The 14436-nt window shown below is 44.5% G+C and overlaps 1 protein-coding gene across 3 annotated transcripts in view; it reads right to left on the bottom strand.

Annotated features, from left to right (window-relative positions):
* MAP3K5 (mitogen-activated protein kinase kinase kinase 5) overlaps positions 1-6024 on the bottom strand; it is a 242746-nt gene extending 236722 nt beyond the window's left edge. Inside the window, exon 1 of one of the 3 annotated variants that reach the window (XM_073022499.1) lies at positions 4684-6024. In XM_073022499.1, coding sequence (XP_072878600.1) covers positions 4684-5131 — 448 coding nt within the window. In that variant the 5' untranslated portion in view covers positions 5132-6024. The remainder of the gene's footprint in view (positions 1-4683) is intronic. The other 2 variants (XM_073022497.1, XM_073022500.1) reach the window with 2 other exon arrangements.
* Between the last annotated feature and the right edge of the window lie 8412 nt (positions 6025-14436).

Raw genomic sequence — 14436 nt, forward strand, 5'->3', positions numbered from 1 at the left:
GGATTAAATAAGGGGATCCTAAAAGCTGTATTCAATTCCCCCTTCACTTCTATGCCTGGTCAATTTTACAAGCAAAGAAACACCACTGGAGGCAATGAAGGGCCGTTCTCACTGTTACATGGTTCACAGCAGAGCTGGGATGAAAACTCAGATCTAATATGAGGGACCATGTTCTTCCCACTATCTCATAAAAACTCAACTTTCAAGTACAGGTCATGGGTGTAGAGCAAAGGTCAGCATGGCACAGGGGCCAAATCCTGCAGGCCACCTCTTTTTGAGTATGGCTTACAAGCTAAGAATGGTTTTTACATTTTAAAATGGTTATAAAACAAGAAATCATACTTTATGAAGTATATGAAGTTCAAATTTCAGTGTCCATGAATAAAGTGTGGTTGGAACATAGTCACGATCTTTTGTTTAGGTCCTGTTTATGGCTGCTCTTGAGTAACAGGGCAGAGCTGAGAAGTTGTGAAAGAGACCTCAAGAAATAAAACCGCACACCTAAAACCATCTGATCTTCCACAAAGTCGACAAAAATAAGGAATGGAGAAAGGACTCCCTATTCAATAAATGGTGCTTGCTAGCCATATGCAGAATAAAATTGGACCCCTATCTATCACCATATACAAAAATTCACTCAAGATGGATTAAGGTTTAAATGTGAGACCTCAAACCATAAGAATCCTAGAAGAAAGCCTAGGAAATACCATTCCGCATAGACCTTGGGAAAGAATTTATGACTAAGTCCTCAAAAGCAATCGCAACAAAAACAAAAATGACAAATGGGACCTAATTAAACTAAAGAGCTTTTGCACAACAAGAGACACTATTAAGAGAGTAAACAGACAACCCTCAGAGTGGGAGAAAATATTCACAAACTATGCATTTAAGAAAGGTCTACAAATCAACAAGCAAAGAAACAAATAACCCCATTAAAAAATAGGCGAAAGATATGAACAGACACTTCTCAGAAGAAGACATACAAGCAGCCAACAAACATACGAAAAAATGTTCATCATCACTAATCATCAGAGAAATGCAAATCAAAACCACAATGAGATAACATCTCACACCAGTCAGAATGGCTTTTGTTAAAAAGTCAAAAAATAACAGATGTTGGCGAGGCTGCAGAGAAAAGGGAACACTTATACACTGTTGGTGAGAATGTAAATTAGTCCTGCCACTGTGGAAAGTACTTTGGAGATTTCTCAAAGAAATAAGGGCTGAACTACCGTTCGACCCAGCAATCCCATTACTAGGTATATACCCAAAGGAAAATAAATTGTTCTACCAAAAAGACACCAAAACCAGATATTGCATGTTCTCACTTAAGTGGGAGCTAAACACTGGGTACAAGTAAACTTAAAGATGGGAGGCTGGGCGCAGTGGCTCACGCCTGTAATCCCAGCACTCTGTGAGGCCGAGGCGGGCAGATCATGAGGTCAGGAGTTCAAGACCAGCCTGGCCAACATGGTGAAACCCTGTCTCTACTAAAAATACAAAAATTAGCCAGTCAAGGTGGCATGCAGCTGTAGTCCCAGCTACTCGGGAGGTTGAAGCAGGAGAATCGCTTGAACCTGGGAGGCGGAGGTTATGGTGAGCCAAGATCATGCCACTGTATTCCAGCCTGGGCAACAGAGCAAGATACTATCTTAAAAAAAAAAAAAAAAGCTTAAAGATGGGACCAACAGACAGTGGGGACTACTAGAAGGAGAAAAGAGAGGGGGCTGAAAAACTACCCACTGGGTACAATGAAATTTTTTTTTCATTCATACCCCAAACCTCAGCATCACATAATGTATCTCTGTAACAAACCTGCACAAATACCCTCTGATTCTGAAGTAAAAGTTTTTTAAAAACTGCAGTCTAAAATATTTAGTATCTGGACATCTCCAGAAGTTTGTCAACCCCTAGTGAGGAAGAATAAGCCCTCTTAGAAGTCAGAAGAAAATAAGTTCTACTACCATCAAACTCCACGGCCCTTAGTTTAGAAAAAACAAAGGGAGGCTGGGTGAAGGGCTCACGCCTGTAATCCCAACACGCTGGGAGGCCAAGGCAGGAGCACTGCTTGAGGCCAGAAGTTTGAGACCAGTCTGGGCAACACAGAAAGACCCTGTCACTACAAAAAAAAATAATAAAATAAAATAAAATTAGCCCAGTGTGGTGGCTCATGCCTGTAGTCCCAGTTACTCGGGAGGCTGAGGCAGGAGGATCACTAGAGCCCAGGAGTTCGAGCCTGCAGTGAACCATGATCATGCCACTGCACTCCAGGCTGGGCAACAGAGTGAGACCCTGTCTCTAAAACAAATAAAATAAAATAAAAACAAAGGGTTTAGATGAAACTGATGCACTACCTTCATTCTGTCACATTTTCATGCTTTCATGCTGAATGAGAGGGCACTCATCTTGGGAGTTCATGCCACCCAGATGGGCAGGGGTTAAACTGAGACCTGTCTAGGTTGAAAGAAGCAGTAGGAAGGCACAGGAACAAGAGGCTTCCAAGAGCATGCCCTCCCCTCTATTCCATATGCACCTAAATGCCTGGTAAGATCTTTGCCAGCTCACTCACGTGATTCCAAGATAGGGAGCTTCCCTTGATTCTGAGAGTAACTCAGCCCACCTAAATGGAGGAAGCAAGGGCCAAGCACGACCTTTTTTTTTTTTTTTTTTTTGAGACAGAGTCTCATTCTGTCACCCAGTTTGGAGTGCAGTGGTACAATCTCGGCTCACTGCAACCTCTGCCTCCCAGGTTCAAGTGATTCTCCTGCCTCAGCCTCCTGAGTAGCTAGGACTGCAGGTGTGCACCACCATGCCTGGCTAATTTTTGTCATTCTAGTAGAGACAGGGTTTCACCATGTTGGCCAGGAAGCTGGCCTCGAACTCCTGACCTCAGGTGATCCACCCGTCTTGGCCTCCCAAAGTTTTGGGATTACAGGCGTGAGCCACCACACCTGGCCCAAGCACAACATTTTAGGGTCAGCCACCTGAAATGGAATCCTACATTGGCCACTTACTCCCTATGAATCCTAGGGCCAGTTAGGGATCCCTGGGTTTTCTCACCTAAGAAGGTAAGTACTTCCTTCACAGGCTTGTTTGGAGGATTCAATGGAACACACTCAAACTTCAGCTCCCTTCTAATCGTTCTCTCTCTCCCTTTCCCAGAGACAGTATTTGGAGAGTAACAGAAACCAAGCCTTGTTAGGAAAGTTTCTTTCAAATTAGCTTAGAGTTAAAAAAAAATTTTTTTCTAGAGCCCTAGAAAAAAACGCCCAATCAGTGCAATAAAAATAGGCTCAAGTGTTCAGTTGGGTATTTTCCTCTCATATCTTTTAGTTCTTTGAAGCTTCTTCCAAATTATAATCCAAAAATAAGAGTGCTATAATTTTTAGAAAAGTTACGTTGATGTAACTTTTATAGCAAGCTACCCAAAGAATCAAGCTATATAATACATTATAGCCATGCTCAGTTATGAAGACCAAAACTATTTTAAAAATACCAGAACCAGAAAGTCCTAGTTTATTTAGTCTGGCTTCCTTAACATGAAGTTCTTGTTGTTCTTAAAATATTCAGCTTTGGCTGAATTCCAAAACTGACATAAGCCTACTTCAGGTGTTTGGAAGATACTGAAGAGAATCAGAATTGAAAACAAGATTGGAAAATAAAGCCTTTTATGTGATCACAAATGCAAGAAGTGTACTGTTTTGAAATCATTAAACCAAGTTTTTACCCACAAATGTAAACTTAAATATGTATATATTCTCAACACTGGACGTACAGGAGGCTAAAGGTTAATTTCGATATCATGGTATTATTCCTAACATTTGCAAACAGCTAATTGCTTCAGTTACTAGAACTGCCTTAACGTTTTCTGAAATCTGAGATAGGTTGAAAAGATACATTTCTTTCATGGATTATGCTAGCAATCACTTTAATGGCCAAACTAATCTTATTACTAGGATAGCATATAGGTGTTTTAGACAATGTTAAATTATAAACTTTCTAGCCTATCATGGTTTATGGGGTAATAAAAAACAGGCCCTGGTTCTTTCACCAAAATCCTTACAAAGATAACACACAAGTTCAGTGTAAGTTGTGATGTTATTGCCTTTGGAAGCACTGTAATTACTTCAAAGTCTGGGTTGGTGAGAGGAAATTCAAGCTACTAAAACTTATTGAGGGTAAGGTGAGTTGGGAAGCTCATGATACGGCGTGCAAATTACTATAGTTACACTCTGCGTGCATGGTATGTCATCGTTCCTGTACTCTCAAAACTACACGGAGAAAAGGAGAACCTCATCTAAAACGGTCACAGGTATATGCAGAAGGAAAACAGGGACCAAACCTCACAGAAGCGAAACCGAGACACTGAACGGAGAAAGACTGACTGGGGCAAATATCTCTCACTGCTAGAGAACAGTTCAAGTCGATCGCAGGGACCCAGGGCTCCAGCGTTGGGCGGTGGGTGGATCCATGGGTCTCTCGCACAAATACAGACTCTTTCACAAGCACACACGCTCTCCCCGGAGGAGCAAGCGACAAGAGCAGTCACGCAGCAGCGCTCGCTGCCCCCAAAGTGGGGCAAGAAGTAAATGCTTCCCGCCCAGAAAAATGAAATGCCCCGAAGACGGCCAGATTAAACATGGGTCCCGACCGCGCGGGATGGCAAAGGGATCACACACGCACCTGCATTGTAAAAGCGGTCCAGGACGGTGGTTTCACCAAAGTCGAGTTTCCCAAAATGCAGGGTTTCCAGGGTGGCGCCCACCGTCTCGCACGCCTCCCGCAAGCTCTGAAGGGCCTCGCTCTCGGCCACCACCAGTTGCCCCTGGCTCGCTTCGTTGATCACATATGCCACCGTGGTCCGTCGGCTGCCCCCGCCAACAGAGCTGCCCCGGCCTCGGGTGGCACTGCTCGCGGAGGTGGCCGCGGGACACCCGATGCCTGGGGCGGCGGCGCTCTCCACGTTCCAGAAGCTGCCCGGCGGCGGCGGTGGCAGCTGGTGCTCCTCGCTCTCGCCCACCGCCGCCGCTCCTCCCCTCCTGCAGATGCCGCCCTCGGGGATGGTGCAGAAGCCCGAGGGGGCGAAGGGTGGCACGGAGAAAGTGATGCCCTCGCCCGCCTCCGTGCTCATCTCTCCGGGCCGGGCAGCAACGGCGGCGGCGTCCCCCGCCCAGCCGCACCGCCTGGCCAGCCACAGCTCGGGGCTGCTCCGCGCCCGCCGGGCTAAGCAGCTGCCATCGCGCGCCGCGCCCTCGCCGCCTCGCCGCCGCCTCCTCTCCGGCGCCCTCTCCCCCGAGGGCACGCCGCTGCCCGGCGGCGGCTCGCTCCTCCTCGGCGCCTCCGTGGCCGCGCCGTTCGCCCTCTGCAGGGTTTAGAGTACAAGGGGTGGGGAAGCCGGGTGAGCGGGAAGGGACGGAGCTTCCTTTTCTTGGCCGGCTGACAAGTCGGCTCACAAACCTGCGCCGCGGTGCAGCTCAAGGGCGCCGCGCTCGGGGTGCAGCCCGCCCTTGCCACCCGCCGCGCCGCGCAGCGCAGCTCCTTCCGTCCCGGCCGCTCTGGGAGGAGCCAGGAAGGGCGCCCCCTGGGTGCGGAGCTACCTGGCGCGCACCTTACGAGCGGGCGGGCTCCCCGGGCGGCGTCCCGGAACAGCAGCGGCGGCAGCCGAAAGCACCCTCCTCCCTCCTTGGCGGCAGCTCCCCTTCATCGGCTGGATTTCCTCCTACTCGCCCGACCTCGTTTCTCTTCCGATCGCCTCCGTCGCGTAGTCCCCGCGCCAGCCTCGTCGCTCCTCGCAGTCGCTCTCACTGTCCGCCACCAGCTTCTGGCCACCCACTCGTCGCGGCACCCGGGATCAGGGCCCGCCCCCAGGTAGGGCGCTGCTAGGAAGCTCGAGCCCGGACGAAACCGACCGCGCTGCGGCCCTCGGATCCCAGCCCTTCTCTGAGTGCCGCCCGTGGCATGGGGTCCCGGTCCTCACCCACCCGGCCCCCAACTAAGAAGACCTGGAGCGCAAGCGATTATAGGGTGGCGCAAAAAGTCTCTCCAGCCAATACTCGGTCCTCGGAGTCTGCCCCTGAAGCATTTCCAGTGTTCCCCGCGACGAGGGCGCCCCCCTCCGGGCCTTGGCGGCCTCGTGGACTGGGACCGTGCGAGGCGCTGGCAGGAAAGGCTCCGGGAGACCGATGTTGCGCGAGGCAGGAGGTTGCACATAGCGCCCTGGACCCAGGGCCTACACCGGAGGGTGCTTCATTAGTGACTGTGGCACTCCAGAAGTGGCAGGCCAAATTGATCAGGTTCTCCCATGTACCTTTCCTTTTAAAATTTCCAGTGGCTCATTCCGTTATCAGTAATGAGTAATTGATTAGTGCCAACTGCCGAAGGACTTAGCATTCTCATTTAGGATCTTAATTCCCCCACAAGCGCCAGATACTAACTTAAGATAGAAGATGGAGTCTATACCCGACTCCACAAATTATCAGCAAGATGAAACAGGGGAATTACGTGACCTATTCTATTTTTTAAACTGCATCACTCGAGGAGGGGAGGGAAATACCCAGATTAAGAGCAATCAAAAAAGTACCTGCTTATTTGGGGAGCAAAGAACAGATGTGTAAGTTCCCAGAGAACCCCAGAATGCCGTAATTGTTAGGAAAGCCAGTGCAAGTTACAGCTGAGTAAAGAAATAGGTTTTGTATTTCCCGTCTCCAGGAACTGAGACTGGTGAGTCCTATGAAAAGGGCAGAAGAAAATGTAAATTACTTTTTTTTCTTTTTTTTTCTTTCTTTTTTTTTTTTTTTTTGAGACGGAGTTTCGCTGTTCTTGCCCGAACTATAGTGCAATGGCGTGATTTCAACTCCCTGTAACCTCTGCCTCCCGAGTTCAAGCGATTCTCCTGCCTCAGTCTTTCTGGTAGCTGGGATTACAGGCATACGCCACCACGCCCGGCTAATTTTGTATTTCCAGTAGAGACGGGGGGAGGCGGGGAGGCTTCACCATGTTGGCCAGGCTGGTCTCGAACTCCTGACCTCAGGTGATACGCCCGCGTTGGCCTCCCAAAGTGCTGGGATTACAGGTGTGAACCACCATGTCCAGCTATGAATTACATTTCAAACCGGGTAATAAGGAAGAATAAAATAATTGAATACTAAAGAATTAAAGGAAAGGCTGGGCACAGTGGCTCATGCCTGTAATCCCAACACTTTGGGAGGCCGAGGCAGGCAGATCACTTGAGGTCAGGAGTTCGAGACCAGCCTGGCCAACATGGTGAAACTGCCTTCTCTACTAAAAATACAAAAATTAGCTGGGCGTGGTGGCAGCCGCCTGTAATCCCAGCTGCTCGGGAGGCTGAGACAGGAGAATCGTTTGAACCCGGGAGGCAGAGGTTGCGGTGAGCCAAGATGACAGCACTGCACTCTAGACTGGGCGGCAGAGCGAGACTCCATCTCAATTAAAAAAAAAAAAAAGAGAGAGAATAAAAGGATTAACGGAAAGAGTTTTTAAATTTTCTCCAAGGTGGGAGGATCGCTTGAATCCAAGAGTTCAAGATCAGCCTGGACAACATATTTAGACCACCATCTTAAAAAAAGTAATAATTAAAGGAAGGCAGGAAATAGTCATGAGGAAAAACACCTACCAGCTACACAACTGTATCCTCAATGAATCAATGTGACATTAGATTTTTCTAAAGGTGTATAAAATAATAGAAGTAAATTCTTAGTAAGGAAACTTTATTTTCTTCATGTAAAATGGAATCTATGTGACCCACACTAGCTTTTGGAATTAATATCAATAGTAAAATAGGTAGTTAGTGAATCAGTGATTATACTGAAAGAAAATGTTGATGAGCTACTAATGGTTATGTGCCTTTTAATATTTTCAACAACTTGTTAAACCTCCAAAACCTTGTAGGAGTAAGATAATCCTCCCCTCCATCCTCACCAAGAACAATAAACTCTGGAAATCCATGAGGGTCATGTGTAGAAAACTAAAATGCCTAAATGTTCAAGTGGCATTTTACTGTAGAAATACAAAATCTGAGATTATATATCAAGCTATTTTCCAAAGCCATAACTTTTTATACCCTCTCACTTTGTGCTTTCCTTCCAGATCCTTTCAGAGCCATTTTCATACACAATTTTTATTTTTTGTTTTACTTTGCTGGCTTTTTTGATTTATTAACTTTAAATATGTTTTTGATGTTAGGCACCCAAACCCCAATACAATGCTGAAATGCTGCTTCTAGCTGGCCCTGAGATTCTCCCTCTACCTAAAAGGCACGGTTTAGGTAATTTATGTTCCATAGCATAGGGTTATGAGATAATGAGGAACTAGCTGGCAAGATTCTGGAAGAAAGGACAGGAATCTGGAGGGTGAGTCTATAGTCAGGGTTCCCTTTGGCTTTAGGATTTTTGTGGATCTGAATTAGGCAGCTGAAAGGCTGAAGTGAATTCTTTTTAATGAAAAATAATGGTATTTTGCAAAACAAAACAAAAAGAATGGTGACACTGTTGTGCATTTTCACAAATCTTTTTAATGTCTGGCTTAATAGATGACAGTGGATTCTCATTTCTGCTTCTACATTCCTGCTGTTGCAGCATGTTGTTTTGGTTGAAGGATATGAAGAAAATCTGGAGAAGTTTCTGAAGTGTAGGAGGTATTTGAAGAAGTATATGAAGAAAATACTCTGGGAGGAGTATAGTCACTTCCACTGTGAAGGGACACTTGAGTTCCTAAAAATCACTGAACTATGCAAAATAGGGCTTTTTTTTAAAGTAATTTCAAGTTTTATTTTAGACTCGGGGGTACATGTGCAGGTTATATGGATATATTGCATGATGCTAAAGTTTAGGGTACAATTGTTCTAGTCACTCAGGTAGTAGACATAGCACCCAACAGTTAGTTTTTCAACCCTTGCTCCTTCCTTCCCTCCAGTCCACAGTGTCTATTGTTCTCATCTTTATGTCTCTGTGTATCCAATGGGACCATCTCCTGGGAAGGTATTAGGACCCACAATCAGAAAGGTGGGGGGTTATTAGAAGGTAAAAGGAGAGCAGGAAAAGGTCAGAGGCCTGCCTCTGAGGCCTAACAACACTCAACATAACCAAAGACTATAACAAGGATTGTGGGAGTTACAAGCCAGAAACCACAGATGAAAACCAACATATATCATAACACCACACTCTGTTCATAGTCTCTTTTGTTGTGCAGAAGCTGTTTAGATTAGGTCCCACTTGTCAGTTTTTGGTTTTGCTGCAAATTGCTTTTGAGGACTTAGTCATAAATTATTTCCCAAGGCCTATGTCTAGAATGGTATTTCCTAGGTTGTCTTCTAGGATTCCTAGGGTTTGAGGTCTTACATTTAAATCTTTAATCCATCTTGAGTGAATTTTTGTATATGGTGATGGGTAGGGTCCAATTTTATTCTGCATAAGGCTAGCCAGCACCACTTGTTGAATAGGGAATCCTTCCGCATTGCTTACTTTTGTTGACTTTGTTGAAGATAAGATGGCTGTAGGTATACGGCTTTATTTCTGGGTTCTCTATTATGTTCCATCGATCTGAGTGTCTGTTTTTGTCCCAGTACCATGCTGTTTGGGTTACTGTTGCCTTACAGTACAGTTTGAAGATGGGTAATATGATACCTCTGGCTTTGGCTTTATTCAGGCTCTTTTGGGGTTTTATTTTATTTTTTCCTGCTGTTCTACAGGCTCCTTTTTGGTTCCACATGAATTTTAGAATAGTTTTTCTAATTCTGTGGAAAATGATGTTGGCAGTTTCTTAGGAACACCATTATATCTCTAGATTGCTTTGGGTAGTGTGGTCATTTAAACAATATTGATTCTTCCAATCCATCAGCATGGAATGTTTTTCCACTTGTTTGTGTCATCTATGATTTCCTTCAACAGTGTTTTGTAATTCTCCTTGTAGAGATCTTTCACTGCTTTGATTAGAAGTATTCTAGATTTTGCGTGTGTGTGGGGCTATTATAAATGGAACTGTGTTCTTGACTTGTCTCTCAGCTTGAACGTTATTGGTTTATGAAAATGCTACTGATTTTTGTACATTGATTTTGTATCCTGAAACTATACTGACATTGTTTATCAATTCTAGGAACCATTTGGTGGAGTCTAGGTATACAATCTTATCTTCAGGGAACAAGGCGCAGTGGCTCATGCCTGTAATCCCAGGACTTTGGAAGGCCAAGGTGGGCAGATCACTTGAGGCCAGGAGTTCGAGACCAGCCTGGCCAACACAATGAAGCCCCATCTCCACTAAAAATGCTAAAAAACAAATTAGCTGAGCGTCTAGTCTGTAGTCCCAGCTACTTGAGACGGAGGTTGCAGAGAGCCGAGATCGTGCCACTGCACTCCAGCCTGGGTGACAGAGTGAGACTCTGTCTTAAAAAAAAAAAAAAAAAAGAAAAGATTCTTATCTTCAGGGAAGAGAGAGCATCTGACTCCTTTTCTTATTTAGATGCTTTTTATTTCTTTCTCTTGCCTGATTGCTCTGGCTAGGACCTCCAGTACTATGTGGAATATTGAGAATGGGTGTCCTTGTCTTGTTCCTGTTCTTAAGGGGAATGTCTTTAGCTTTTGCCTGTTCAGTATGTATTAGCTGTGGGTTTGTCATAAATGGTTCTTATTATTTTGAGGTATGTTCCTTTGATGCCTAGTTTGTTAAGGGTTTTTATCATGAAGGGATGTTGGATTTTATCAAAAGCTTTTCCCATACCTATTGAGATATTCATCTAGTTTTTGTTTTTAAGTCTGTTTATGTGGTGAGTCACATTTATTGATTTGCATATGATGAACCAACCTTGGATCCTAGGAATGAAGCCTATTTGATCCGGGTGAATTAACTTTTCGATGTGTGGCTAGATTGTGTTTGCTGGTATTTTGTTGAGGATTTTTGTACATGTGTTTATCTGAACGGAATTATTGATAACATCTTGAGGACAAAATTAAAGATGAAATACCCTACAAGTAAGAGTGAACTACAGGTTAGATGGCCCATACATGGACAGCAATCCTACTTCCAGACATCTGAGTAACCCAGAAAGAAGTCTCAAACCCTAAAATTGTATTAAGGTAGTTCCCTGCATTTGAGAAACAAAATTCACCCCAGAGAAAGATGACATCATCTTGGGCCATGAATTATTTCTACAAATATAAGATCTGTAAATGTAAGCAAATATTTGAATGCATGGTAGAATGGTGGAATTGGAGCAAGAATGTGAATTGAAATTTTTGCCATCTGTTTCTGACTTTTCCCCTCTAGATTGACTCTCCATTTATATCCCCCAGAGTATCTGTCTTGGGAGACCATGAATTAAGTCAATGGGCTCCCTTCCTTTCTGTTTATCAGTTGGATTTGGTCAATGGGGAGTCCAGGCAGGGATCTGCAGGAGGAAGGAGATTGTGAGTTGGGTATTTCTCTCCTGGACTCACTCTGTATGAGTCACTACAGGCTAGCTGTGTTCTTCAACAGAAGGTCATTGCTCTTCCCAAGGTGACAGCTCCTATGGGACTCACTTTCTTACAGGGTCTCATAACTGTCCCTTGCTTTGTTGTTTATTGGCACCTAGAAATGATAAAGTTGCTAGCCCCAAGCTCATGCACAATTCCTTGAAGCCTCCTTATACCCCTCCACACCTTTGAATTAGTCTTTTTGTAAATAAACCCACTTCAAATTATCCTACCTGTTTCCTATTGGGGCTCTGATAACTACTAATGAGTGTTTAGAAATTAGAAAACTAATTTAACCTTTCTGGACCTGTTTCTTCATCCACAAAATACAATGTTGAATTAGATTCAACTGAAAATCCTTTGAAGCTCCAACGTGCTATTTTAAGTATTCAGTTAAGATTCCAGTTCTTATACTGAATTGAAATGTGTAAACAAAAATATCACTGGGCAACCAAATAGTAATAAGGGAACTTTCTCTTTATAGAAATATTCCAGCTAATGCATACAAAAGCCTGATGTCATTATAATATCACCATTTTGTAACTCTTAATGAATTTGGATTCAGATATCAATTTTTTTTTTTTTTTTTTTTTTTTTTTGAGACAGGTTCTGGCTATATTGCCCAAGCTAGAGTGCAGTGGCTCCATCTCAGCTCACTGCAACCTCTGCCTCCTGGGCTCAAGCAGTCATCCCACTTCAGCCTGGTAGCTGGGACCACAGACACATGCTACCACACCCGGTTAATTTTTGTATTTTTGGTAGAGACGGGGTTTCACCATGTTGCCCAGGCTGGTCTAGAACTCCTGGGCTCAAGCAATCCTCCTGCCTCAGCCTCCCAAAGTGCTGGGATTACTGGCATAAGCCACTGCACCCAGCCTACATATCAATCATTAATAGTCACTAATATCATTAAAAGAGAGATGACCAGATTATTGCGTGCCTCCTGATGAAAGAACACACTACCAACCATGAGGTAGTCATCCCAAAAACAGTGGACATGAATCTATCAAAGCCCTAGAACCCAAGGGCTGGGTTCAACAGTGAGTTTCAGGAAATATTAAAGTCATAAAAACAGGGTCAAATACTCTGGAGACGCAATGAATAAAATCTAGACTGTGGGAAACTGTAAGACAAATGGCTCACTTTCTTGCACAAATAAATTGCAGTGGTGGAAGAGGGCAATGTTGAGATTAAAAGATTGTTACTTTGTAAAGATATAATAATGATATTGTGCTTATGTTAAAAAGGGAGGCTTCATATTTCAGAGACTACATACAGAAATACGTATAAATGAAGTAAAATGACTTCTGGGGTTGGTTTAAAAATAACATAGGCCAGGCGCTGTGGCTCACGCCTGTAATCCCAGCACTTTGGGAGGCCGAGGCGGGCGGATCACGAGGTCAGGAGATCGAGACCATCCTGGCGAACATGGTGAAATCTCGTCTCTACTAAAAATACAAAAAAATTAGCTGGGCGTGGTGGTGGGTGCCTGTAGTCCCAGCTGCTCGGGAGGCTGAGGCAGGAGAATGGCGTGAGCCCGGGAGGCGGAGGTTGCAGTGAGCCGAGATAGCGCCACTGCACTCCAGTCTGGGTGACAGAGCGAGACTCTGTCTCAAAAAATAATAATAATAATAATATGGTAGGAGGTACAGGAATGCGTGAGAATACAGATGAAAGAAGATTGACCCGAACTAATGATTTTTTATAATGGGTACATGGAGGAGGTTCGTTATACTAGTCTTTCTACTCTTGTATGTGTCTGAAATATTTCATAATAAAAAGTTTAAATTAAATAAAATCATGGAAACAGAAAGAATGTAAGACAACATTTTCATATGAAAAATGTTTTAGCATTCTGACCACAAAAGAACATTTGTATAGTCTCATGCGAATCATCTTTTTATTTCATTTTTTATTTTTGAGATGGAGTCTCACTCTTTCACCCAGTCTGGAGTGCAGTGGCACGATCTCAGCTCCTCAGCTCACTGCAATCTCCACGTCCCGATACAAGCAATTCTCCTGCTTCAGCCTCCTGAGTAGCTGGGATTACAGGTGTGTGCCACCACACCCGGCTAATTTTTGTATTTTAGTAGAGACAGGGTTTCACAATCTTGGTCAGGCTGATCTCAAACTCCTGACCTCAGGTGATCCACCTGCGTCAGTCTCCCAAGGTATTGGGATTACAGGTGTGAGCCACTGCACCCAGCCTAATTAATATCTATTTTAATGTGGTGAGTGTTCCTATTGAGAGCCTAAACAGTTTTTACTTTGAAAATTAAGCCATGCCTGGGCATATGTAGAAGACTCAGGGAAGAGTCCACCAGGAGAATCAGTTCATGGTTAATAGAGAAGCCTTATGAAGGTCAATAACCCCAAGGGAAGAAACAGCAATGGTAAATCATTATGAGAGTGGCCTGCAGATGGAAGTACAACAGGGTAGGAGCGACTCAGTTTGCCCTGCAGTACTGCTTGGACAAGAGAGGCCCCTCCCTTGGGCCCTATGTTTTAGAGGGCCCGGCCATGTCCCTTTCTCAGAGAATCAGAGGTATGAACCCACAGAAAAATCCCCCTCTTCTAATTTGCCCTCTGGAGACCCCAGACCCTAGGATTATCTGCTCAAGCATCATCAAGCCCATTTTCAGAGCCTATTTGTGAGGGCTATAGATGGAGTTTGGCTGCTGAGGCTGGGATGTCTCCAAAAATGTCTATAAGATCTTGTAGAGCTAAAGATGGCAAGAAAGGTCACTCTGTCCATGCTACCGCACTTGGGTGTGGAACTCCAAGAAGTTCAATTGTAAATTCAAAATTCACCTTCCTAGCCTTTATGCAAGTATATTTGTCAAGGACAAATATATTTATTTAATAGTATATTAGCCTGATTAATGACTTTTAGGTAGGGCATGGTGGCTTACAACTCTAATCCTCACACATTGGGAGCCTGAGGCAAGAGGATCACTTGAAGCCAGATTCG

Source organism: Chlorocebus sabaeus, chromosome 13 (genome assembly GCF_047675955.1).
Source record: "Chlorocebus sabaeus isolate Y175 chromosome 13, mChlSab1.0.hap1, whole genome shotgun sequence".
In the NCBI taxonomy this organism is placed as follows: Eukaryota; Metazoa; Chordata; class Mammalia; order Primates; family Cercopithecidae; genus Chlorocebus; species Chlorocebus sabaeus.